This window comes from Enhydra lutris, unplaced genomic scaffold (assembly GCF_002288905.1).
Source record: "Enhydra lutris kenyoni isolate GAN:26980312 unplaced genomic scaffold, ASM228890v2 scaffoldscaffold27, whole genome shotgun sequence".
In the NCBI taxonomy this organism is placed as follows: Eukaryota; Metazoa; Chordata; class Mammalia; order Carnivora; family Mustelidae; genus Enhydra; species Enhydra lutris.
Window position 1 is genome coordinate 12,330,688 of NW_019154111.1, and position 24,520 is coordinate 12,355,207.

The 24,520-nt window shown below is 52.6% G+C and overlaps 1 protein-coding gene across 1 annotated transcript; it reads right to left on the reverse strand.

Moving 5' to 3' along the window:
• Nucleotides 1-3,219: 3,219 nt before the first annotated feature.
• On the reverse strand, nucleotides 3,220-23,072 carry LOC111152035 (carboxypeptidase A5). Its single transcript, XM_022510311.1, has 11 exons — nucleotides 22,957-23,072; nucleotides 21,680-21,761; nucleotides 20,498-20,632; nucleotides 11,568-11,666; nucleotides 10,306-10,407; nucleotides 8,997-9,098; nucleotides 8,543-8,653; nucleotides 8,038-8,128; nucleotides 4,327-4,526; nucleotides 3,949-4,033; nucleotides 3,220-3,503 (listed from the first exon to the last, which is right to left on the reverse strand). Exons 1-11 carry the CDS (start codon nucleotides 23,070-23,072, stop codon nucleotides 3,316-3,318), a joined length of 1,311 nt encoding a protein of 436 aa, XP_022366019.1. The 3' UTR covers nucleotides 3,220-3,315.
• Nucleotides 23,073-24,520: the final 1,448 nt, after the last annotated feature.

Here is a 24,520-nt window from a genome sequence, read left to right on the forward strand (position 1 = left end):
CCCACAGAGTGTCATGGAAGTCCATGGATCGACCAGCTTGGCCAGGGACTCCCCATTTCTGGCCCCTGCCCTTCCTGCCTGGAATACGGTCCCATGATGGCATCAAAGTGACGGCAGGGTAGCCAAACGGAACAGGCCAGAGGGGCCTGGGTCTCCCGTGCATCAAGTCACGTTCAGTCAGGTGGGCGGGTCTGCCCACTGCACGCGACTTAGTGTGTGAAAAAAATAAAACCCCCATCTGATTAAGCCACAGAAAGGTGGGCTTCCGTCACCTGATGCTAAACCGAAGTAAGAATCTGTAAGAGGCCCAGGAGGAGAAACACTCTTTCCACAAATATTGAGCTCTTGCTGTGCACCCAACAGGAGCTGAGTGAGGCTGAATAACCCAAACATGGTCCCTACCCTCATGGAGCAGCCAAACTAGTGGCAGAGACAAAACCACACAGAAGTCAATTAATTATCATTGTAATCCCGGAAATACACCAAGACCTTGCAAAGAGGATAATAGATCCACTTCTAATGGGTGTTTCTTGAAGGACTGGTGAGGAAATTATATTGAAGGGAGAAATTTAAGGAGTGGGCCATATGGAGGAAGAGAGGAGAGGAGAGAATGTTCCAGAAAGAAGGAGCATTGTGTGTAAATGCTTCCAGCTGAGAAAGAACTGAGAGGAGGCTGGTGAGGTTGGGGCCGATGAGCAAGGTGTTCAGGCAAATTAGGAGAGGTCCCCAGGGCCAGCCATGTGGCATCTTGGGCAGTGGCGGGGTAGGGATGGAGCAGGGGGAGTTGAGTCACTGAAGGATTTTAAAGAAAAAGCTGCCTTTCAAGATGACCCCCTTCTGTAAAGCAGTTTCAGCTCCAAATTTCCTGAGTCTATTGGCTGCACACAAGTCTTGTCAACATGGCTATGAGAACAAGTTCCCGGCCCTTGGTCCTAAGGGGCTCTGGGCATGACACAGGTCCCAGGACTGCCACTCAGTTAGCTGGGTGCCCCTTAGCTATTATCCTGAGCCCGAGCTTCTTTATCTGGAAATCAAGGCAGTAAGAGTCCTAATTCTTAGAGCTGCGAGGAGGAAATGTGTTGAATCCTGTAATGCACTTGCAGCCATGCCTGGCACACAGCAAGTGCTAGGAAAGCTAATTATTTTCACTGTTGTTACTGAGAAACCCATCAGGGTCCAGCTACTCCTGCTTCTAGGGCAGTGCTTTTGCAGCATCACCTGGGCCCCATCCCCAGAGATGTGGGTTCAGGAGGTCTGGGGTGGCCTGAGAATTTGTATTTCCAGAATTTGTATTGATGCCTGTGGCCTCCGACCACATTACTTTAGGTGAAGGCCAAGGCAGCCCCTTGGGAAGAATGCTGCTGTAACCACCTTCAGACTTAATGGATAATGGCAGAGGGTAGAGACGCTGAGCCCCAACGTCCCCAGGAAGACTCAAATGTGTTCTTCTGGGAGGCAGGAGAGCAGGTGGATCTCAGCCTTTAAGGAACCTCACAACTTCTGGGGCAGATAGTAAACATACAGATTCGGGGGGTACACCCCAAAGATTCCCATTCAATCTGGGAATGGAACCCAACTACCGTCACATTCAAAGACTCCCCATGGACTCTGCTGCAGGTGCGGTTACGTGTCACACTTGGACAAATGATGACAGAGTGGTTTTGGAGTTAGACACACCCAAGTTCAAATCTCCCTCAACCACTTCCCAAGCATGTGGCCTCGTGTGGTCTTTAAAACCTCTCCAAATCGTGACCATGCGTTCCTCATCTGAAATACAAGCTTACGAATACCAGTAATATTCTCCCCAAGAGGATGAAATGAAAATATTTGAGCAGAGGGTACAAAAGTTATAATCACAGACTCCAGTGTGCAAAGGTGTAACTTGCTTTATTTGTCTATAGCTTATGCTAACTCAGCCCATGGCATCGTATTTCCGCTAAGAGCAAAAAACTTCAACCTGGAGGTTCTAGCTTGCTCAAATCACTTCCACTTCCCCTGGTAAGGAAATGTAGCCCAAAGCGGGACGCTCTCCTCCTCTGTTGTTGGCTCTTGCCCTGGAGAGGATCTGGTTCTTCAGGTGTTCTTTACCCTGACTTCCTCAGGTCTCCTCATGGTGCAGCTTCTCTGGGCACAGGCCTCCCCTGGCCGTGGTGCCTCCGTGGCCACTGGCTGCACGGTCCTTGGGCTCAGCCTACCCCAGGCCTCCTCACCATTTCTTTACTCGGAGCTCCCGAGAGCTGCACTGCTCAGGTGTACCCCGCCATATGGGCACACCCATGAGTGTACTTTAATCACTCATCTAGACCCCCGGCTCAGTCCTTTTTAATCTGCGCCTCAGCCACCATATTGGACGTGGGTCTTACCTAGAGTTTTGATCCCCGCTGATCCCCGCCTCCCACTGATTCAACCTCTGTCTTCTTTTACAGGGTGGGTAGAAAGGCGGACTTGTTCTCGTTTTCTCCTGCTTCCTTCCATATCTGTGATTTATAGTAAAACCCTGTGCTCTGTGTCCTGCGGGGACCAAATCACGGGTCCCACAATCCTTTTCTTTTGCTCTTGCCAATGAAAGTCTTGTTTTCTGCCTCAGACTCACAGAGACCCTTTCAGCTCTTTGGTGAACCTCTTGCTTCTTCAGAGGACCTGCCTTCCCCTGAGGGCAGGACAAAGGGACCCACTCTCCCCGCTCCCCAGTGGTGGAGGAAGACAAAAACTATAAGGAAGCCTCAGGATGGGGGTAGGAGGCACCTCAGTTGTATCTCAGAACATCGTCCCTTTCTCATCCTTAAATAAAGTGCTTGCTTGGTAAATGCCCAGCCTGCTCAGGGCCCGACTAGAGCTTGGTGACTACAGGTGAGGAGGAGGAGGAAGCTGCTTGTCTGCACCCATCTTTCCCTTGGGGCGCCTGAGATGCCGCCACCGCAGACCCACTCCTTCAGGTGAAACATTGTGCCCTCATCTCAGAGTGTAGACACCAAGGGGACAATGTGTATACCCATAGCTCCCAGAGAGTGGGTTATGTGTTCTGGGCCTGGAGAGCACTCAGGGGAAGGAATAGGAAGTCTGCTAGTCCCTGATCCTCCCGGATTCCTAAAGAGCAAAGAGACATTTCAAGCTGCCCCTGGCCCCTTCTCAGTGCTGAGCCCAAAATGGGTGGTGGCCAGCACCAGAGGCCACCCAGCCTGTTCAAACCTGTTATTTATTGCCTAAGGGGTCAGGGTAAGGGTGTGGGGAGGACCATGGATCACTCGGGGTTCAGGAGGAGCCCCGGCCTAGGGGAAGGGAGTGTGTGCTCCTGCTCCGCCCTCAGCGCTGTTGCTAGTAGGGGTGCTGCAGGGTGTGTTCCATGATGGTCCGGAGTGCCAGCCACGTCTCCTGGGCCGTGGGGACGATCTGGGAGGCCGGCAGCAGGAAGCCGTAGCGCCCCGTGTCCCGGAGCTCGAAGGTGAAGGCGTACTTGATGCCACTGTCGTAGGCCCAGTCCACAGTGATCCCGCTGGCCACATCTGGACACAGAAGGGCAAGGAGATGTCCCCAGCAGGAAGAACAGGGTGTGGCCCAAAGGTGCAGGGGTTGTCTGAGCCACAAGTGGGCCCTGGCGGCCAAACCCCAACTCACCCCAGACAACACTGTGCTTCCTGACCCCAGCCTCAACCTGGCCCATGCCCTGCCCACCCTCCCCATTCTCTGTGCCAGTAAGAAGAGAGCTCCTGGAGGCCACCGAGCTTAAGATCTGCTCCTTCAAGGAACATCATGGTAAGCTGGACATTAACTAGTGCTGCAGAGAAAGACCAGCACTCACCCCTCCATTCGGACGAGGACATCAGCTCTGACCCAACCTGATTAGGTCGACCGCGCTGCCCTGGGCCCAACCAGCCCTGCCAGTCAGCTACCAGCCCGCACCTTCCCCACCCCAGGGGAACGAGGGGCCTCCAGCCATGGCCCACTCACAGAGAGTGGCGCTGATGCTGCCATAAATGTACTCGATCCCATGGACCTCATACAGGGCCTTCACTGCGTCCTTGGCGAGCTGGTACTGTGGGATTGTAGCCAGAGGATGAGAGGCTGGGGCTCCCCACGCCCCCACACCCTCACCAGCTGCTGAGAGACAAGAATTGAGGGGTCCCAGAAGCTGAATGAGCAGGTGGCTCTCATGAGAAGGGAGCACAGCCCCTTTGGCTTTGAACTCGACCACATGTGAGAATAAGCTCTCCCCCTCCTCCCTACCATGGGGTCGATGGGTCCAGATCCCGGTTTTGGAGTGAGGGCCTGAACCTCTGGGGAGGTCTTCCTGACGCTTCCCCCAAAGCCCCGAGCCGCCAATCTCACCAACTCCTCCTGGTTTGGAACGGGTTCCAAAGAGTGGCCATAAGGGTACATGAGCATCTGAGAGTAGCTGTGAATGGAGATCAGAGCCTTGACGTTCCCATGGGTGGTGATGAAGTCCACTATGGCCGCCACCTCCGGCTCCGACTGAGGGGAGGGCCCACGGTAAGTCTCGGAGCAGGGGTTGTTATTAGAACCATTTCCTGGAATTAAAATAAAACCATCCAGAGAGTTTGAATTCCCAGGTTTGGGAAAGACACTTAATGCTCCCAAAATATCCAGGTATTCCTCTACGTCTCCCATCGTCTTTGCAGTTTGGTTGAGGCCCCGTGACGACTTCGGACCAATGAAAATGTGAGCAGTAATGATGGGTCACTTGTAGTTTGAGGCTGTTAAGGGCAGGCATGGCTCCTCCACAGTCTCTTCTGTCTATGTGGTTGCAAGCAAAGGACTCTAGATGGAGGAAGCATCCTGGGTCCCTTTGTCATAGTCGGGAGAAAGCTGCCAAGCAGAGTCACCTACCCACGTCAGACTTCATGCGCCTGAAAAATTAACTTCTACTGTGTTGAGTCCCTGAGATTCGGGTGGGTTTTTATCACTGGGGCACACCCTAGTCTAACACATCAGAGGGATGAATTCACATGAGGACAGAGCCGTGCTGCCAGCCTTGTAGAGAGCTCTCTCAGCCTGTCCTGTGCTTCAGCCCTGACTGGTTCCATTAGAAAAGTGGGACAGCCTTCAGTGGAAACTCGAGGTCTGCAACCCTGGCTTCCCCAATGAGCATTGACCCCTTTGAGCTGACCCTTCTCTGCCGACTCTCCCCTGCTGTGCCGAAGTCTTGGGTCAGTTGAGTGCTCAGACTTAGTATCTGTTCAAGCTTTGCCACAATCACAGCCTCGGGAGCAACATGGACTTGGGGCCAGAAAAACAGAGGCCAGATCCCTGCCTGAGGCCGGTCTGGGAGCCACCGATGCAAAGAGCCTTTGACAATTCTTCTTGGGGACCTCAGCTGGGGGAGAGGAGCTGAGTTTCTATTTCTTTTTTTAAAGATTTTATTTATTTATTTGATAGAGAGAGATCACAAGTAGGCAGAGAGGCAGGCAGAGAGAGAGGAGGAAGCCGGCTCCCTGCTGAGCAGAGAGCCCGATGCGGGACTCGATCCCAGGACCCTGAGATCATGACCCGAGCTGAAGGCAGAGGCTTAACCCACTGAGCCACCCAGGCGCCCTGAGTTTCTATTTTGTTCATAAATTTAATTGGTTCCCATCTCCTAGATTCTCTGCTCTCCGTCTCTTTTCTTCCTCTTACCCTCTTCTTGTGTCTCCTTCCCCTCCCCAAGGGCCATGTCATAGAGGGCTGGATTGTGGGCTGGTCGAGATTTGTGGGTTAGGAACATGTTTGGAAAGAGCCGTCCCAGTTCCTCCTCTCACTCCTCCCTGAAATGATTGCACACAAACCTGAGGCCGAGGTCAGGGGTCACCCCAACTTCTGAAGCCACCTGGGGATGCCAGAGCAGTCCCCTAGACCCTCAGGGCAGTGCACTGGCTGGAGGGCTGGGAGGACTGGCCCAGGGACCTGTTGAGATGCTGCACTAGGCTTGCAGCACATCAGTCCTCCCCAGGAGTGCAGGTGAGGGCAGCATGAGTGGGAGGGATGGTCTACAGATTACTCATTATGCAGCAATTAAATTAAGTCAATGATAAAACCATAAACAAAATCTTCCCGCCTGAGTCACCAACCCCAGCACACACTATTTCTGTCCACAGGCAGGCCCAGAGGCGGTTCCGTCACCGGGGAGAGCGTCCCCCCCCCTTGGTCTGTGGGCTCCCGCCTGCGGTGGGGCCCCGGGTGAGAAGGGGATGTGTCTGCAGGAAGCAAGGGTGAGGAGCAGCCCCACAGGCTGGACAGTGGCCCTGTTTGTTGTGTCTGCCGGGAGCTTCTGCACCTGCTCCCCTTGATGAATGACAAACAGCAACAGATGAGCAGAGCGGGGTGGGGAGGGTGGGGGCTGAGGGCTGAGAGCTTTGTCTGCGTTCACAGCCCACGCACAGAAAGCGGTTCCCCTGCCAACAACCAGGTGGCTTTGCCCAAATATGGAGAAACACTTCAGGCCATTAGTTCTGGTTTGAGCTAAGCAGCATAAACTAATCTTCCCTGGACCAAATGGGAATTAGCTGCCTGCCTCTTTCTGACGTTCACAGTCCAAGTCCTCTGAGCCCGCCGGTGTCACAAGTACCCGCTAATGGAGTCATTAGCTATTTATTTTTCCTTCTCTGAAAATGTAATCTGTAGCAAGGGGACATCTCTGGAAGGACATGGTAAATTATTAAAAGCAGTAATCTTTGGGTAGTGGGATTATGGGAGCTTTTTGTCCCCTCTGGGCTTTCTTTTTTCCCCCATACATTTTTTTATATTGTGTATATACGGACTGGCCCCCTCCCTTCTTGCCCCCAGTGGAGAAACACACAAATGTTATTTTCTTTAAGAGATCATTTGTCTTGCTGCTAGCCGGTTTATCCTGGGGCACACGGGCGCTCGCTTCAGCCGGTTCTGAGGGGCCCACCTGGATGCCCACTCGGAGCAAGTGTCTGGTCATTTGGAAGTGAAAACACCCATTTTTACACGGTTGTGTTCCCTTACACAAGCAGCTACACACACCGTGCCAGATTCTCAGACAGCCCCCACACCTCACTCGGGATGCTTCAGATGCTAATTTTTCAACGAGAACAAACGGAAGGAAGCCAGATTTCCAAAGCGATGGGCAGATCTAGAATGTTCGATCTCATTGGTTTGGCCACCCATCTGTGGAATCTCCTTTTCAACAGCAAAGGCACTGTCTCCTTGGAGCCAAACTCCGACCCCCCCACCCCACCTCAGTATAGTGGGTGCCGCATCTGGAGCCTGAAGACTGTGCCTGTGCAACTTGTCTTGGCCAGGCCCAGCATCCCACCCATCAAATTCCTGCATTCCCAAGGTCCACATAAGGGTGTCTAGGTTTTCTGGAGGCCTCAGTTTCCCCATCTAGTCCCTACACTCCTGGTACGGTAAGGGAGATCATTGCGAAGAACAACAAGGAACTTGGGAGGAAGCTGCCCAGTTCTGCCTAGAACAGTATGACCCTGCAGACATACACCAGCCCACGCGGCCAGGATTACAAAGCAACTGAATAAAAAACAAAAACCAGGCTCAAATCAGAGCTGATGATAAGAAATTGACTTATTCTATCATTAAAACTATTGTTCTGGCCTCCCCAAAGGGTAAATTTCAGATCATGGCTCTCAGGAAATGCATTTGAAGACCTTTTCTTTTGGTGTGCTCCCTACAAGGGCGAGCTAGAGAGATTGGGGGGTGGGCATATAAACTGAGTTTTGAGCAAGCAGCAAGACCATCTTGTACCTCTTGAAGGTACAACCTGGAGACTCTCTTGTACCTTCCCCCACTGTACTTAAGGTACAATTCCTAGAGTTAGTCCTGCATGCAAGGAGCTGTTTCCCGTGTCTCCCAAGGAGCCTGCGCATACGCGTACGTCCACAGACGTGCAACGTCTCCCCATACCGCTCTGCCAATCCTAGGCACGTCTCCGGCCATGACTCACTTGCATTAGCTAACTACACTGCCTCCACGGTATGCATCCACGTAACCTGACTGTGTGGGAGACGTGACAAGGCCCCAGTACTCCTCCAGCCCGGCCCCAGGTCCAGCGGACTGCCATACCTCCAAAGCCCGACTTCCAGTTCCTGTTAAGATCCACACCGATGCAGAACATTCCAGGTCTGGTGGACTTGTTCTTCCGCCACAGGCGGTTCTGAAAAAGCCCATGGCAGGTGACATTCACCCCTTTTCCAGGGGTGGGAGCCTCTGACATCCTGTCCTAGGAAGGCAGGTCTGGGGGGACAGAGAGGGGCAAAAGGAAGGAATCTCTAGGGCAGGATGGCACGAGGATGGGGCAGGACTGCAGATCCCCTTGTGGGGGTGGGGGGAGGCCAGAGGACAGGCACAGGCTGGCAGCAGTGGCCTTCCTGGGCAGCAGGGCAGGGATGGAATGGCAAGGTCTGAAGCTGCAGCTCCTGAGTCACCTGCCTGCCTTTGTGAGACTCTCTGCCATGAGCCCCTAAGGGGCCGGCCCCCAGGGAACCTTCCCAAAGCCTCAGCAACCTTTCCTGCGTCCGCCCCAGAGCTGACCCTGACCCCGGTCCCTCTCCTTCCCAAATGCCCTCACCATGCTGTGGGTAAAGGCAAACCCATCAGGGTTGGTGACAATCTCCATGAAGATGTCCATGGCGTTCAGTATGTTTGTCAGGGTGCGGTCTTTGCCATATTCACTGACAATCTGCAAACAAGGGCAGAGTGGGGGCAGGGGAGGGATGGGAGGCGCTGCCGGCTCTCCTCTAAGGTGGCCCAGCCAGTGGCTGCGGGCAGGGGTGGCCTCCAGCCATCAGATGCATTCTTGGTGCAGAAGTAAAGGCTTGGATTTTAAACAACTAGAAGGCAAAGGAGGATGTGGGTGCTGGGCTGCCGACGGGCAGAGCACACAGCAGCTGTTCCAAAGGACAGGAGGGGAGAGAGCCCCTGAGTTTAAACAAACCCAGTATAAATTTTCAGCTGGTGACACCCTGAAACAGTCAGGGGTGGGTGACGACACCCAGCCCTGCCCACCCCCATTCCACGCTGACCTTCTTGGCCGTCCAGATGCCAGTGGCATGCGTGATCCACTCCCGGGAGTGAATTCCAGTGTCGATCCAGATGGCCCGGCGCTGAGAACCTCCAGTGCTGAACTGGGTAAAAAGCACCAGGCCCCAAACAAGCGTGAAATGAGACAGCTGCAGGGCTGTCCCTAGGCTCCCAGGAGGAGGCCCCAGATGTCTCCGCACCACCTGGGACGGCCCCTCTGGGCCCAAGACGGGGACTCCATGCGCAGGTACTTGTGCCTGAGTCCACAAAGGGCACGCATGTGTGGGCCCTGATGACGCCGTGGGGCACATGCACGTGGAGAACGGGGTGATCCAGCCAGAAGCACAGAGCTTCCCGGGCCTGAAAGTACCTTAGACTGGTGTTTCTCGTCCTTTCAAGGGCACTGAATCCCCCAGGATCTCCCTAACATGCAGATGCTCGGTTGGTAGGTGTGGGGAAGGGTCCGGGGGTGGGCATTTCTGATAAGCTCCTGGGGACGCTGCCGCAGGCAGGTTCCAGGACCACACTTTGAGGAGCAAGGTCTTAGACAACATTACAGAGAGAACCCGCACAGCCCCCAGGGAAATCAAGGCAGGGACAGAGGAGGTCCCGTCCTAAGGGAAAGGAGGACACCTGGTCCTTTGGAAGAGTCCCCCAGGGCAAGGTTGAGAGCAACAGCACTCGTCTTCTCCGAGAGCTGGATGTCAGGGGCCCTGTGTGATCCACACTCCTGAGTGCCCTTTAGGGCACATACTAAGAATTGTTTTCGGGTGGGCTCCGTGTTCCTACCTATCCTGCCTCATTCATGACCAAGGGCATTGATGCTGCCAACTTTGCTCAAACTCTGTTTCCGGTGGCCCCTGGGAAGGGTCGGGAGGTCTCCCCACAGACTCAGTCCTATCTGAGGGGTTGCCTGAGCCAGATGGCCTCGATCATTTGGAAATGAGGCCTCTATTTACCTCTTTTCCCATTTAACAGATGAGGCAACCAAGGGAATAGGGGGAAAGCCGGCTTCTCCACACTCACATCCCAAGACCAGCATGACGACTGCCATCTTGCAGTTCCCTCTCTTTAGCAACCCTCCCACCTAATTCCTGAGGACATGTCAGGTCATTGCACTGTCACCTGCCCATACCTATAAGGGTGGGTCCCTGAACACCACAACCTCTGCGCTGCGGATCACCTCCGGGCAAGAGCACACACATCTTCTCTGTCCCTACAGTTGCCACCCCGCCATGACCCCACACGAGTTCAATCTTATGCCAGAGGCACTCACTGTAGAGTCTAGTGGTCAACACTGCCAGCTTTTACCTTCAGGACAAGAATGGACCGATTTTCAAAACTGTGGCCAATCTGAATTTTTGAGACAATATCTGAATACTCAGTTACAAAGTTGTCCATCCAGTTATATATCTGAAAGGAATGACAGATATCAGATGGGCTCTTAGGCAGGGAGGGACAAACCCCCATCCCACCCTCCTGAACGCTTTCCCACCTCCCTTGAGGATCTAGGAGAACGCAGATGGAGAACTCCACAAGTCAAAGACACCCACTAGGCCTAAGGCAACGAGCTGCGGTCAGCCTGGACCCGAAGGCCACACACCACACACAGAGCTAAGTGTTTGCGCGTGCTCACCCACTCAGCCCCCAGGCTCAGCCCCTAAGTCTCTCTCCGGCTTCCATTCTCTTGGCCCACCGAGTCCATCTGACAGACCCCGCAGACCCCACTGTGTTGTTGGGGCCTTCTCGGCCCTTTTAGATTCTAAGCCCTCCGAAGGCAGGGTTATTTATCTCTGATACCAATAAATACTGACAGGCCATATCAATCCTTTCCCTTCCTCTTTCAATGTATATAATTGAATTACCAAATAGGTGGGAAAAATGGATCTTCTATTCCAGGCCACGTGAAACGGGAAAAGAAATGATAGTCACAAGGTGGACAATACCCTGTCATCCCAGCCTTTAACTGAAAATGGGGCCTGTGCCTTGAGTTTCTTTCTGGACTGGGCGTCTCTACGTTCTCCTTTATAAACAAGCCACAATCGGTCATGCTGCCCTAGCTGGCTGTCACTGGGATCAGGAATTTTCTTCAACTGAGGCAACTCTCTGTTCTACTCTACAAAATGGCTCTCCAACGTGCCTGCCTCCTGCCCCTTTACACCCTAGTACCCACAGCTGGGGGCCCTTGACACCAGAAATGCTTGTGAGGAGGTTGAGACCCCCCTGAATCCCCAGCCACAGTGTTGGCTACCGAGACGGCCCCCCCTTCCCCCAGCTCTGCACCGGCCAGTGACGCATCTCTACCTCAGCATCCTGCCTCCTCCACCCATTACTCTGCCCCATAGCTGCCCTGGGCGGTACCGTTGAGCCCCAGTTCTCTCTGAATCCTGGCTTCTGGACCTCTTTGAAGCTGTCTGCCTGACAGGCCTTCCCCCAGTGTCTGCGCTGCCCTCCCCAAGTGTTGGCTCACACGCTCCCACAGACATCAGAGTCCTTCATTAGTCCCTGCCCGAGTCTGGAGACCCGGAGAGCCCAAAGGGCAACGGAGCCCGGAGTCGGCTGGGCAGACCCACCTCCTCCAGGGTGTGGTAGGAGGAGTAGCTGAAGCTGCTCGTGCTACGCTCCAACCGGCGGGACTTGGCCATGGCTTCTCTCTCCTTATCCAGCAGCACCTAGGAGACACGCACACATGCTGGAAGGGGAGGGCTGGGCCAGGCCTGCCTTCCCAGAGCCCTACCTCAGCTGGCTGGGTGCAAAGATAGCACTGACACAGGAGAATGAGCCACTGTGAGTGTGAACTGCACAACGGGAGGAGATGCCAGTTATGAGGTGACTCTGCTGGGCCAGCCAGTGTTCATGCTGCCATTTCCCAAGGGAGCACGGGGTGAGCAGTCTGCCACCAACTTGCTGTGGGGCCTTGGCCTTAGTTTCATCAGCATGAACTTTGGGACAGTAACACCTGCCTTGCCCATCATCACATAGATAAAATGTAATCATGGATATGAAAGTGTTTTAGAAAAGTGCTCCTCGTCTATTGCCAATGTCGTTTTTGTCCTCTAGGGGCATTGCTGAGTCAAGGTCTAAGCTGAACCATGTATGCTGGACCCCCGTCTCCCCTGACCCACAACAGCCCCTCTACCCACAGGGAGTAACCTAACTAATTGATGTCCAACCCATTTGGAAATCCAGCTATGGACTAAGCTGGTCCAAATAATTAGAGATTTAATGTGTCAATAGTCTTTTACTCACCATCTTAACTGCCTCTTAAATACAAGCATGGGTGAGCCAAAAGCAATGTCCTTGGGTATCACTGGGAGTTGGCACTCAGTCCTCATGTAGTACTTCCCACTGACCGCAGGGAGGGCACATAGCTGGATTGGGTTGCCCTCCCACATCGTTCTGGGACACTTTTCCCAGCATGGGACTCAGTGAGGAGGGCAGCTGCCCTTCACTCCAAGCTCTACGCTTACATTGGCAACCAAGGAGAGAGACATCCCAGGATTCTGCACTGATTTGCAGCATGGGAAGTGCCTGGGCCCCTCTGCTATGAAGGGTGAAGACCTCACCCCAAAGTCACCCTGGTTTGAGCCCTGGGACCCAATAAGTCTTGATGATGCCTTGCTTCAGGCCAGAGCATCCTTTCAGTTTACCAGACATCCTTATCCTCATTATCTCAGCTGACCCAGTACATGACAAATGACAGGGTAAGAAGTAACTATTCGTGTTAAGGAGATAAAGCAGATTGGGGGAGTGAAGGGACTCAATGGCAAAGCCAACAAAGGACAGAGGTGAGGTAAGAACCCAGATATCTTATTCCTAGCCTTGGGTTCCCTAAGGCTGTCTAGCTATCAAAACTAAAGTCTAAAAAAAAAAAAAAAAAAACTAAAGTCTAATAAGAATCATAAACACATATATTATTTATAACACATGTGATAGACATATATATGCACACACATAGATACGCATATCTACAGGAATATACAGTTGATCAACCCCCACACAGCTGAAAATCTATACATAACTTTGACTCCCCAGAATCTTAACTACTAATAGCCTACTGTTGGCCAGAAACCTTACCAGTAATATAAACAGACAATTAATACGTATTTTGTATGTTATATGTATTATACACTTATAGTAAAACAAGCTAGAGAAAAGAAAATGTTTTAAGAAAATCATAAGGAGGGGCGCCTGGGTAGCTCAGTCCATTAAGCATCCAACTCTTGATTTCAGCTCAAGGTCATGATCTCAGGGTCGTGAGACTGAGCCCCTTGTTGGGCTCCATGCTCAGAATGGAGTCTGCTTAAGATTCTCCCTCTCCCACTGTGTCTGCCTCCACTTGTGCTCGCTCTCTCGTTCTCTCTCTCTCTCTCAAAATAAAGAAATAAAAATCTTTTAAAAATTAGAAAATCATAAGGAAGAGAAAATACATTTACAGTATCATACTGTATTTATTTTAAAAAATCCATGTATAGCCACACAGTTCAAGTCCATGTTGTTTAAGGGTCAACTTTATACTTATCTGTGTGTGGGTATGTGTGTGTACATACAGAGAGAGCAAATGTGTAAAATGTTAACAACGGGCAAAAAGTCCATCATACTATTCTTGCAATTAAAAGGTGTTTTAAAATAATGAAGAAAGCAATACCCCGAGTATGGGAAAACATGATACTAAAATGTCAAAAAATTACCAAAATGTTAACAATTCCTGTTAGAATAGAAAGATTATTATTTTAAGCCATTTTTAAATTTTCTCCATTTTTACATTTTGGCAACGTGCTTATACTAAAATGCATATAATCTTCTAAATGAATAAATAATACTAAAACAAAAATAAAACCCCCTGTGACTAAAATAAAGGAACAGCCATGGACTCTTCAGTGGGGCAGTTGGAAGAGAGGTAGGACCACCACCCCTGCCGCAGACAGAGGCCACCGCCCTGTGACCGCCACCTGCCCCCCCTCACCTCCGCGGCCCCTGGCCAGCTTGCTCACAACCCTCAAGTTCACAGATTTAAAAGTGGGACTGGGGATCAAGGCCTGGGCCTCGTTTTCTTTTCTTTTTGAGCACCGACTGCATGTTAGGCAATGGTGATTGCAACATTTTCTGGCGCAATGGGGTGGGCTGGGGACAGTCCCACTGGGGCAAACCTGGGATTGCTAGTGGGGTGAAGGAAGGAGGGACGAGCCTTGGTCCTCGCTGGCACAGGCACCCCCCTGGGAAGCTCTAACAAAAGGGACTTGTCTTCTCCCAGGAAAGCAACGAAAATCTCAGCAGCCCACCATGACCGATGTGTGCCCGTCGTTCTGGGCCGGGCATGACCAGCTGTGGAGAGCAGCTGCAGGGGGGGCAGGCGGGCTGGCTTGGTGTACCCGGACGCCCCCCTCTGGCCCCAGTGGAGTGAAGGGTCCATACATCCGACAGCCTAGGGAATTGGTGGAGGGCCTGAGGCAGTGGGTGAAGATGGAGGACGGGGAGGAGAAACTGGGAAGACAGGAGCAGAGGACCCGGCTCTTCTACAGACCCCAGGGATGCCACCGGAACACAGCTCCCTTGAGGCTGTTCTTTGTTCCACAGAACAGCTTGGGGGCAAATGGGAAATCGCCTCGAACTGCAAATAACTTTCCAAACACCCTCACAGGCTTGTGAATGGAGACGACACCCGCCTACAAATTGGGAATGCTCAGCCCTCGCAGCTGGGCCCCAATTCCAAGAACACTAATCTCCCCTGGCCTGAAAACTACACAGATGTTTGCTCCCTTCCCGGTGCCACGGGAAGGATATAGGAGAACCAAGAACGCAGTCTTGCCACAGGCTCAGGGAAGCCTAATTACAGCCCTGTCAGGCTTCTCACAGAAAAAAAGAAACAGCTCAGAAGTAAGCCATTTGCCTCCCTGGAAGCCATAACCTGACAAGGAAAGTAATACCTTGGTGTGAATTAATTTATGACAGGGTTAAGGAAGGATGGGAACATCGAGCAGAGAACAGCACCTCCAGGATGGAGGAGGGCAAGAGGTTGAGGGAGGCCCTGGAAAGGTGAAGTTGATGCCTGAAGGGAACCGGCACTCGGCAGCCGAACTCCAACCACAGACACAAAATGGACGAGGCTCCGGGTAACAGCGAATGAGGAGCATCTCACCCCCAACCCCCCACCCCCCCAGGCACCCCCGTTCTGTGACAACAGCAGTCACCTCTCCTCATATGCCCCTGGCCTCTTCCAGGCAGCTTCATGGTGGGGGCAACTGTAGTCCGCATCTCCACGGTGGTGACTACAGATCGGGGGTTCTCGGAATGGACCCCCTCCGAGGTCAAGGCTGAACGGTGGCCCCACTGCCCAAAAGACAAAGTTAAATCCACCCACACCAACAACAATGGCAACTGCTGAGGAAGCAGATGGCACAAGGGCAGAGAGAGGACGGCCAGGCTGTCTCAGGTTGAATCCTGACGCCATCACTGATGAGCAGGTCGCTCATCGCTCTGTGCCTGAGGTTACCAAAGCATTAATCTCTCTGTGCCTTCATAAAATGGGGGTCATGTTATCACACACTTGAGCACAGTCTTTAAGCTGTTCTCATGAGGATCAGAAGGGTTAATATGTGTAAAGTACTTGAAACGTTGCCTAGCATGCAGCTCTGAGGAGAGCCGGAGGAGGATGGCAGGGCAATAGTCACTCTTGGGGTGACTCCAGGACTCTGATGGAACAGTCATTTACAGACATGACCGGGAAATCTGGATTCCTCCAAAGAGAAGTGGTACCTGGAGGACTTGGATGACAGATGGCCGTTAACGGTCAGTCAGCAACAACCCTCCTCCCAGGACCAACAGAAGGGTCAGGCCTTCTCTCCCTGCCCCCTTGGAGCAGCTGGACTCTGCCTCTCCATCAGTCCCTTGCCCAAGACTTCTCCTTTCCTCCCTTGCCTTCTCCTGCTCCTTCCTGTCCAGCCTCCTCTCCTTTGAAGAGCTGCCTCCCAACCCCACCCCAGCCACAGTCATGGCCACTTTTTAATCTCTTCTTTTCAGTGAACGAGTGTTTGTTGAGCACACACTAGGTACTAGGTACGGCAGCCAATGAAACAAAACTGCCTGCCTTCATGGAGCTTACAGTCTGGCAGGGGAGACAGGATAATTACATAAATTAGATAGGATGTTAGAAAGTGGTGAGTGCAGAGGAGAAAAGTGGTGCAGTGGAATAAGGGAGGGAACTGGAGAATGTAGGAGAAGGGTACAACTTAAAATAAGTTGAAAAGGGGACCTATGAATAAGGTTTTTAAAGCAATGAGGGAAGAGGTCATGCAGATATCTGCAAAAACAGCATTCCAGTCGTAAGAACTAGGAAGTGCAAAGGCCCTGCGGTATGAATCTAGTCAAGGACCCTGAGGCAGGAATGGATCAGGCAAGTTCAAGGAACATTAAGGAGGTCCAGGTATCTGGAGCAGAGTGAGCAAGGGGAGAGTAGTCAGTGATGTGGGGGTGGAGCATAGATCATGTGGCACATTATAACCATAACTGTGGCTTTTACTCTGAATTGGGAAGTCATTAGGGGTTTTAGGCAGAGAAGTGACATAACTGAATATAATATATAATACTAATGAAGTTAAAAGACCTGTTTTGAGACAGGCAACAAGGAGGCAAGGGTGGAGTTGGGAAGAGAAGTAGAAAACTCTTGGAATAATCCAGGTGTGGGGCCAACGGTGTGCTGGCCCTGGGTGGCAACCTAGAATGGTAAAATACAGTTTAGAGGGAGAGCTGATGGGATTTACTGACGAAATGAGAGTGGGATGGAAGAAAGGAGTCAAGGATGACTCCAGGCTTCTTGTCTGAGTGAGCAGAAGGATGGTATTGCCATTTCCTGAGATGGAGAAGGCTGTGGAGGAGTGGGTTGGGTGGGAGATGGTATTCACTTTGGAACAGTGAAGTTCAAGATGGCCATTAGGCAGGAGGTGGTAGCATATAGGAGTCTGGAGTTCAGGTTGGATGTAGGAGTCTGGTTGGAGCTGTAAGTATGGGAATATTCAGGAAGCTGAAGGTATTCAACACCATGACCCTGGATGAAGGGATAGAGGAGAGGTCAAAGGACAGAGCTGGGAACTAGGAAAACAGTGTGCAGGGGAGCTGCCAGTAAGACGGGATAATCCAGGAGAGTGCAGTACCCAAAAGAGGAGAGAGTGACCAGTTGTGTTGAAAGTTGAAAGAACAATGGGCACTCAAAGTTGACCCCTGAGTTGAACCTAGATGCTGTGGGCGAGGACACCGTTTTGGTGACAATACAGTTTTGGTAACCTGAGGGGTGGACAGTCCACCCAAAGAGAAGGATGGAGATGGCAAGTATAGTCCATATTTCCAGGAGTTTTGCTGTATGGGGAAGCAAAGAAATGGGGTGATAGCTGGAGGTGGGTGGAAAGGAAGGATCAAGAGTGGATTTTTTTAGGACAAAAGAAATAACTCTATATTTGTATGCTAATGAGAATGATCCGGTTTGGGGGGGGGGGATTGGCAAAGCAATATTTACGCTAAATTGTGTTTTGCTCTAGATGCTCAGAGAACTGGCGGTTTTTGTTTTCTCCTTTGTGCTTTCCCCTATTTTCCAAATTATCTAACATGAATATTTATTAATTTTGTAATCAGAAAAAAGCCATTAAAATCCACAGAGCTGATTGCTCAAGTGAAGCTTTTCCATGGTGACTCATCCTAGAGAAAAAAAAAAAAAACTACACCAAACCAAAGGGCTGAAAAAAAGGGGGAGGTGAAGAAAAATTAAATGCAAATAGAGCTCACTCGGAATCAGATAATTTCTTGCCTGGCCCACTGCAATTTCCTCAGCGCCCTCCTTCCTGTCAGTCTCTCCCAGCTCCTGTCCCCAACTCAACATTGGCACTGTCGGAGGGATTTCTCTTAAATGCAAATCTGATCGTGTCAGAGCCCTCCAATGGCTCCCCCACGATTTTCGATTTTCAGGATAAAATCTCAACCTCTTCACCTAGCAGAGGATGCCCTTTGTGATCTGGTTGGGCCTCATCGCCAATCGGGGGCCCCCCTCCCCTGCCGGTCCCCCCTCGCCTGCTCTTCAGCCGCACAGCACCCGCACCGTAATTACTGCCTTCTGAGAGCCCAGACTCTTGTCCTCGCTCCCATAGCAACCTGCTGCACTCCATCAGCACACTCATCCACTCCATTGTAATCACTGATTTACTCCCCTCGGCTACCCACCCCCATGACACCAGCGCCCATCGATACAGGACCAGAGCTCTTATCTTTGTATTTCCTGCACCTTGCACACAGTAGGTGTCTCTGTATCCGTGGGTGCAATGAATGTACCCAACTCTCCTACCTCAAGCAGCCCCCTGATCACAGCTCAGAGGCAGGGGGTGGGTTGGGGGGATGGAGGGCCTCTTTCCCTTCTTCAAAAATCTCCAGCGCTGTTGGCCAAAGCAAAAGCCCATACCTAGGTTTTTCCCTGTCCCTCTCAGCCTGGTGCTATCCAGCAAGCACAACTGCACTTCTTTCCTTTTCTCGAATCTGTTAGTTCATCTAACATTTATTAAGCCCCAGCCGAGTGGCAGGTACAACAGCAGGCGCTAGGGTATAAAGATAGACGAGGGGCATGATCCTGGACCTTGAGGGGCTCGGGGGTTGGGGGGCTCTGGAGACAAAGACCAACATAATAGCAAGGTCTCTGTCTGGCATAGCTCTTTCTGAACCTACCAACAGAGTAACTGTTGCGACAGTTGAAGGCCCACCGTGCAAGGGACACTAGGCCAGACACTGCGGCTGAGAAGATCTGGAAGATTTGGAAGAAATTCGGCCTGTGAGCCAATCACTGAAACACGAGGCTGGAAGCCAGCAACCTGAGTGGTGCAAAGCCTTCCCCTCCCGTTAGCACCTCTGAGCTTTTCTCCTCCTGGACGCCCTCCCCCTCATCACCACAAATCAAACTCAACACAGCAGCCTCCCCCATCCCAAAGCTACCCGCCCCCCCGCGCCCCCCACCCCCGGCTCCCTCGAAGCCAAAATGGGATCTTAAGTGTGACAATCAGAGCTTGATGCAGCACAGACAGAGCGAGTCGTTGGTGAAAATCCCGCCTGGCTGGGTGAAGGCTGGGAGTCCGGGGCATCTCACTAAGACCCGACCCCCCACCCCCCAGGGATTCCAGACCAGGGGAGCACAAGAGAGGACAGGCTGAGGAGAACAAGGATGACAGCTCCAAAGGAGCCTGTGGACAGGCTCAGAGTGCCTCTGGGGCCATTCCTGATGTGCAGAAATCAACAGAAAATTTGGAGAGACCTCTTCATATCTGCTTGCCAAATGCTGCGGCGGTTTCCAGGGCCCAGCAGAAGCAGGGAAATGCAAACTTCAAAATTCAGGCTTGGGCTAAAAATGAGAATTGAGTGCTGTTTCTTTCGATGTGGTACCCTGTCTTGTCTGTGGGAGTGTCCCCATTTTGGTTTGTGGGAAATTAGTCAGAGAAAGAGCCCAGTCCTGCACGCTGAGCAGCGAGCACGTGGGGGGACCAAGGTCTCTGAACGGACCTAAGGGACCCAGCCCCAGGCTCGCATGGGAAAGGAATGCCCCCAATGCGCTTATCCCTCGGCACCGGTGTCAAGTGTGTGTGCCGGGGAGACTGTTTTCCCACACTCAGAGCCCTCAGAGAGTAGCTGCGGCACAGCGGGGCCGGGGGAGAATCTAGATGGCTACGCTCCTACAGGTACCCAACGGCAGGGGGGGCAGCCGGGGAGGCTTAACCAGCACGTGGTACCCACAAGATCTGCTTGAGGAAGGAGGCTCCCTGGGAGAGCCTTGAAGACAGAACAGTGGAAACAAAATGTCATGATGTCCAGAAGACACTGTCAGGTGTGCGGAGCGGTGCGGGTCGGGAGTTGGCATGGCCCCGAGGAAGGCTCCCTCTACCCTCCCTGAGGCCGGGTCTGCGGCTCCCCTGGGAGCACCCTGCTTGGGAGAGGTGTCCAGGACTGAGAGCCTTGTGGTACGGGTGTTGAGAGGGAGGCCACAGCGGGCCCACAGTTACTCTCATTCACCTCTTCCCTCTTGTCTGGAGTGAAGGGACTCTCTGGTATTGGATGGCTGAGACACCACCAGAACAAGAGGGGCGGTCAGAAAAGCCAAGGGAGCCATCCAGTGCTGCCTTCTCCTCATGTCTAGGAAAGACTTCAGCTACTTCCTCCTTCCTGCCCGACCCCCTCCACTCTCCTCCTCAGCTGCGAGCGGCTAATTCCTCCCCAAGAGGACTAACCGGCAAGTGACTGCCATTCCCACACCAGGAGAACCCCCTCCCCGCCCCGCCCGTGGACTTTGTCCTAGATTTAAATATTCTCTGACAAGTGTGAGATTTCATTCCTTTCACAGCCAGTTCACAAGAACGCAGATGGAACTCTAGAAACAAGATGTCCACTGTTAGCCCCGGCTTGTTTTCCTCCTCGTCGGGCCCAAACCAGACAGCCATGTAGAAGGTGGGCCCCTAGCCGCAGCCCTGGGGCAGGACCTCACCTGGATGTCCTTTATCATGATGCTGTAGGCAAGGCCATGAGACTCCAGGTAAGCTTTGATGTCTTTCAGTTCTGAGAAAGGAACTCTCATATCCACAGGGAGGCTGGGCTTGGCTGGGCTACGCCAGAAGTCCACCTTGGTCACAAAGGAAAAGAGAGGAAAGGAGAACAGACATGTTTCTCACACATCCTTATTCACGATTCGGTAGGCACCTAAAGTAGCCAGGAGATCACCTTCTCTTACACAGTTAAAAGGGCCCCAGTTCCAAAATGAAAACCCTAAGGCCTAGCGGAAAGAGGGGAGCAAACAAACAAAACCCCCGCACTGAGCTTCCCTCTGTAATTCCCAGCACCCCCTCCTCTCTCAGCCTCACCCACACACTGCAACTTCACCTGAACCCCAAGAGCCCAACACAGTTGCCAAGAGCGAGACAGCTCGTTGTGTGGGACATGAACGTGGACAAGAACCCTGGTCAGAAGAGGAAGGCCTCACTGCCCCTAAGTCCTGGAGAGGTGGGGAGCACCCAATCTGGATTCCCACGTCATTTGAATGCGACGTCTCTTTCCCAATTTGTAAAACAGAGAGAGCTGTTATAAAGTCCCGGGGGAGAGAGAGGTACGCAAACAAATAGGGACAAGGGCTCCGGGCCACCCCCAGAAATATCTGGTTGTTTCAAGAAGCCTCCAACATAACCCTTCTAACCTAACGGTTGAAGAAAATGTTTTCCATGGTGGAGTACTTGCAGAGGACAATATTCTCGGAAACAAATGCTCAGCCTGACAGGGACGAACCCAAATAAAACACAAGTTTGCCAAGCTAAAGCCATTTCAGTTGGGAAACGGATGTGTCCGGGCTACACTTGGCATGGCAGCCCACCCAGGGACCTATATGCTTCCTCTGTGGCTTCAGGACGTTCCAGTCTCTTGCAAAGTGGCCCCCGACGGGTCTGCCCTACAGCCCCCCATCTAGGACAGAGGAGAAAGCCAAGAAGGACCACCCAACCTTCTGGGCGAGTGTTCCCAACCTTTTCTGAAGAGAATTTGATTTTCCACAGTGTTGTGCTCTTTGGCGGAGCTGTCTGGCGGGCAGGCTTGGGGTGCGGGGAGCAGGAGAGGGGGCTGAAGGGGCAAAGCCACTCTGAGAGAGTGCAGAACGTGTTCCTCAGCCCTGAGGAGTCCTCACCTTCTGGGACTTCAGGCCATCCAGATCCCTGAGAACTGAAAGCTGCTTCTCATTTTTAGCCAGGACTCGAAGAACCTGGTCTCTGGAAAGACAGAGGGAAGACAGAGGGAGCTGCGGAGAGGGCCTCCTGGAAGGCTGGGCTGCTTAGAGGAGGCTGCGTGAGAAGACACCAGGCCGAGGGCCCCTGGCGGAAAGGCTGGAGGCTAGAGGACCCAGAGAAGAAGGACACGTAGCTCTGGGAAGCACATGAGTCCTTCATCCTGGGATAGAGGCCACTCCAGCCTGAGGACAGGCTACCTAAGAGACTACATAAAGCCTGGAAGAGCGACTGATGAACCCAGCGCCAAGACAGGGGGAGGAAGAGCAGGAAAGGCACTACAGGGGAATGGAGGAGGATGGAGAACAAAAGGAATGAAGGGGAGGAAGGAATAGATCCAGGGGGGCAGGGGAGACCAACTGTGGCCCCAAGGGCTCTTCACACAAGGGCCCAGGGCCGTGGTCTGCCCAAACCCTGGGCCCTCTCTGGCCTTCTCTCAAGAGCTTGAGGACACAGAATGGGGGGTCAGCCTGACACTACCTTATGGGAGGAAGCTGAGCCCCTTCCCATCCCGCTGGACGGGCTGTGAGGCGGTGCGACAGCAGCCTGCCTGTGGCCTCCGGGGTCTGCCATCTGGGAGGGCACCATCTCCCTCCCTGGCTGGCTCTGATAGCGGGGAGGACGAAGCCCCTCTCTGACCCCCTCTCTGATCACCATTCTGGGGATGCCATGGGGTAGTCAGTCACCCAGCATGAGCTTTGGGAGGCTGAGAAACAGGTCCCTAGAGGGCCTGGTGTAAGACACTAACGCTTCTCCTTATTCGCAGGAGGACAATACTGCGTCCCTAGGGTAAGGAGACATAGTCTTCTGGCGGTTACTAACTTCCTTAAGAACCAGAGAAAAGTTATAAAACTTCCCCCCCACCCCAGGAAAAAAAAAAGTAGATATGCCAACAACTTCACCTATAACCAAGAATCAGGGGGTTCAGGCTTCCCCATGGGCCGCAGATGAAGAACTCATGTGGGAGGGACAATAATACAGCCGCTTGTCCCACCCTTGAGCACAGGCATGGGAGATGACCGACCTGAATGGGAACCGAGGTCCCGACTCCCTCCGCCTTGGCCAGGTCCCAGTGGGGCAGTCACCTCCCTCCCCACACACACACACCTGGTCCCCAAGCTCTCAACAGCTGCCACATACACACACACACACACACACACCCAGTGGAGCAACCACTCACCCTGTGAAATTCATTTGGCCCAAAACCGTTGCCATAATAAAGCTGAAGACCACGAGCGTCCACCTGTCCACAGGGGATGGGCCAGGGCCCGGGCCTCCTCCAGGGGCGCCCTGCATGCTTCTTCCCTCAGGAGAGCTTCAGGGGCCTTCCTCGTGTGCAGGCATGGCCCAGGCCTCAAGGCAATGCAGCACCTAAAGGCCGGTAGGCCCGGCCTGAGAACAGGCATTAGGTTCTCTCTGGGGAGACCCAGTATGTGACTCCCACACGCAGGGCCTGGGGAGAGCTGGGGCCACCCCTCCCCACTGCTAGGCAAACCCCCTCCTGGGAAGAGGAAAGAGGGAAAGAGGAAGACAAGGCTCTTGGCTTTCTTTCCTCCCTGGAGGTTTGCTGGGCCAGCCTCTGGGGAACATCAAATCCTCCATCTCCGCAGAAAGATGAGAACAGCTAGAGTCCCTTTCCTCCCTCCTCGTTGAACTCTTTTCTTTTTGGCTCTCCTTTGCCCTCCCCATCCACTCACACTTCCCCCGGGCCACGTCCTCCTCACACATAAGGGTGTGGACGCCATGGAAAGAAGGCTGGGTTTAGAGACAGAGACCACGTGCTCACTTCCTGTCTAAAAGACCGAGGGCAACTGCCCTAATCTCTCTAAATCTCAGTTTGCTCATCAGGAAAATGGGGTTAATAATACCTCCCCTCCCTACCTCACAGGGGTCTGGAGGGGTATTAGATGAGACAGCTTGGGTGAACTGGCTTGGCCAGACCTGCAAAATAGAATGTATCATTATTTCCAAGCATTAACGCTTAGTCACAGCTGCACCTTAGGTCAGGGCTCCAATGGCAGTGGGGAGGAGGGGGACAGAAGGGAACGGAGAGGGGAACCAAGCAAATAGGTACATAGCATGAGAAGGAATTCAGGAAAGACTCCCTTTCCTCTGTTTTCAGCCGGTCGCCGCTAGGCCGGCACAGGTAGTGCATTTTCTGCTAGACACCAAGGTCACTGCAATCATTATGGTTCTCGACAGACGGCAGAGTCAATTTCTCAGTCCTGCCGAAGCCCCACACAGCCCCCTTTATGGTCCGGGAAGAGAGGGAATAAAGTCGAGGCCAGCACACAAAGCAGTCATATTGGAAGGGGAGAGTGAAAGATGATGCCTGAATGGTAAATGAATCTAACAGAAAATCCACAGGAGGCCGAGGAAAAACAGAGACTAAAATCCAACAAAGTTGTTCAGCAGAGGACATCAACAAAAGGCCACTTAACTGTCACTGGCGATTCTCAGAAGCCCCCCTCCCCATCCATCCTTTTCCAGAATGACTAATTAACCAGCCATGTGTGTGGAAAAGGGAGCTCTTTCACTGACAGGATGCCCTGCTCCCACACCCCACCTGACCTACTCCATTATTTCGGGGTTCAGCTGTTCAGACATGCCAAACTCTCCTAGAACCCTGACTTCAGGAACTCTCAGACAGAAACATTAGCAAAGGGTTTCAGGACCTAGAAAAGAAAGCAATTAGGCTTTCCATCCAAGTAACATTCAGTTTTAGTAGAAACAAGTATAAAAGA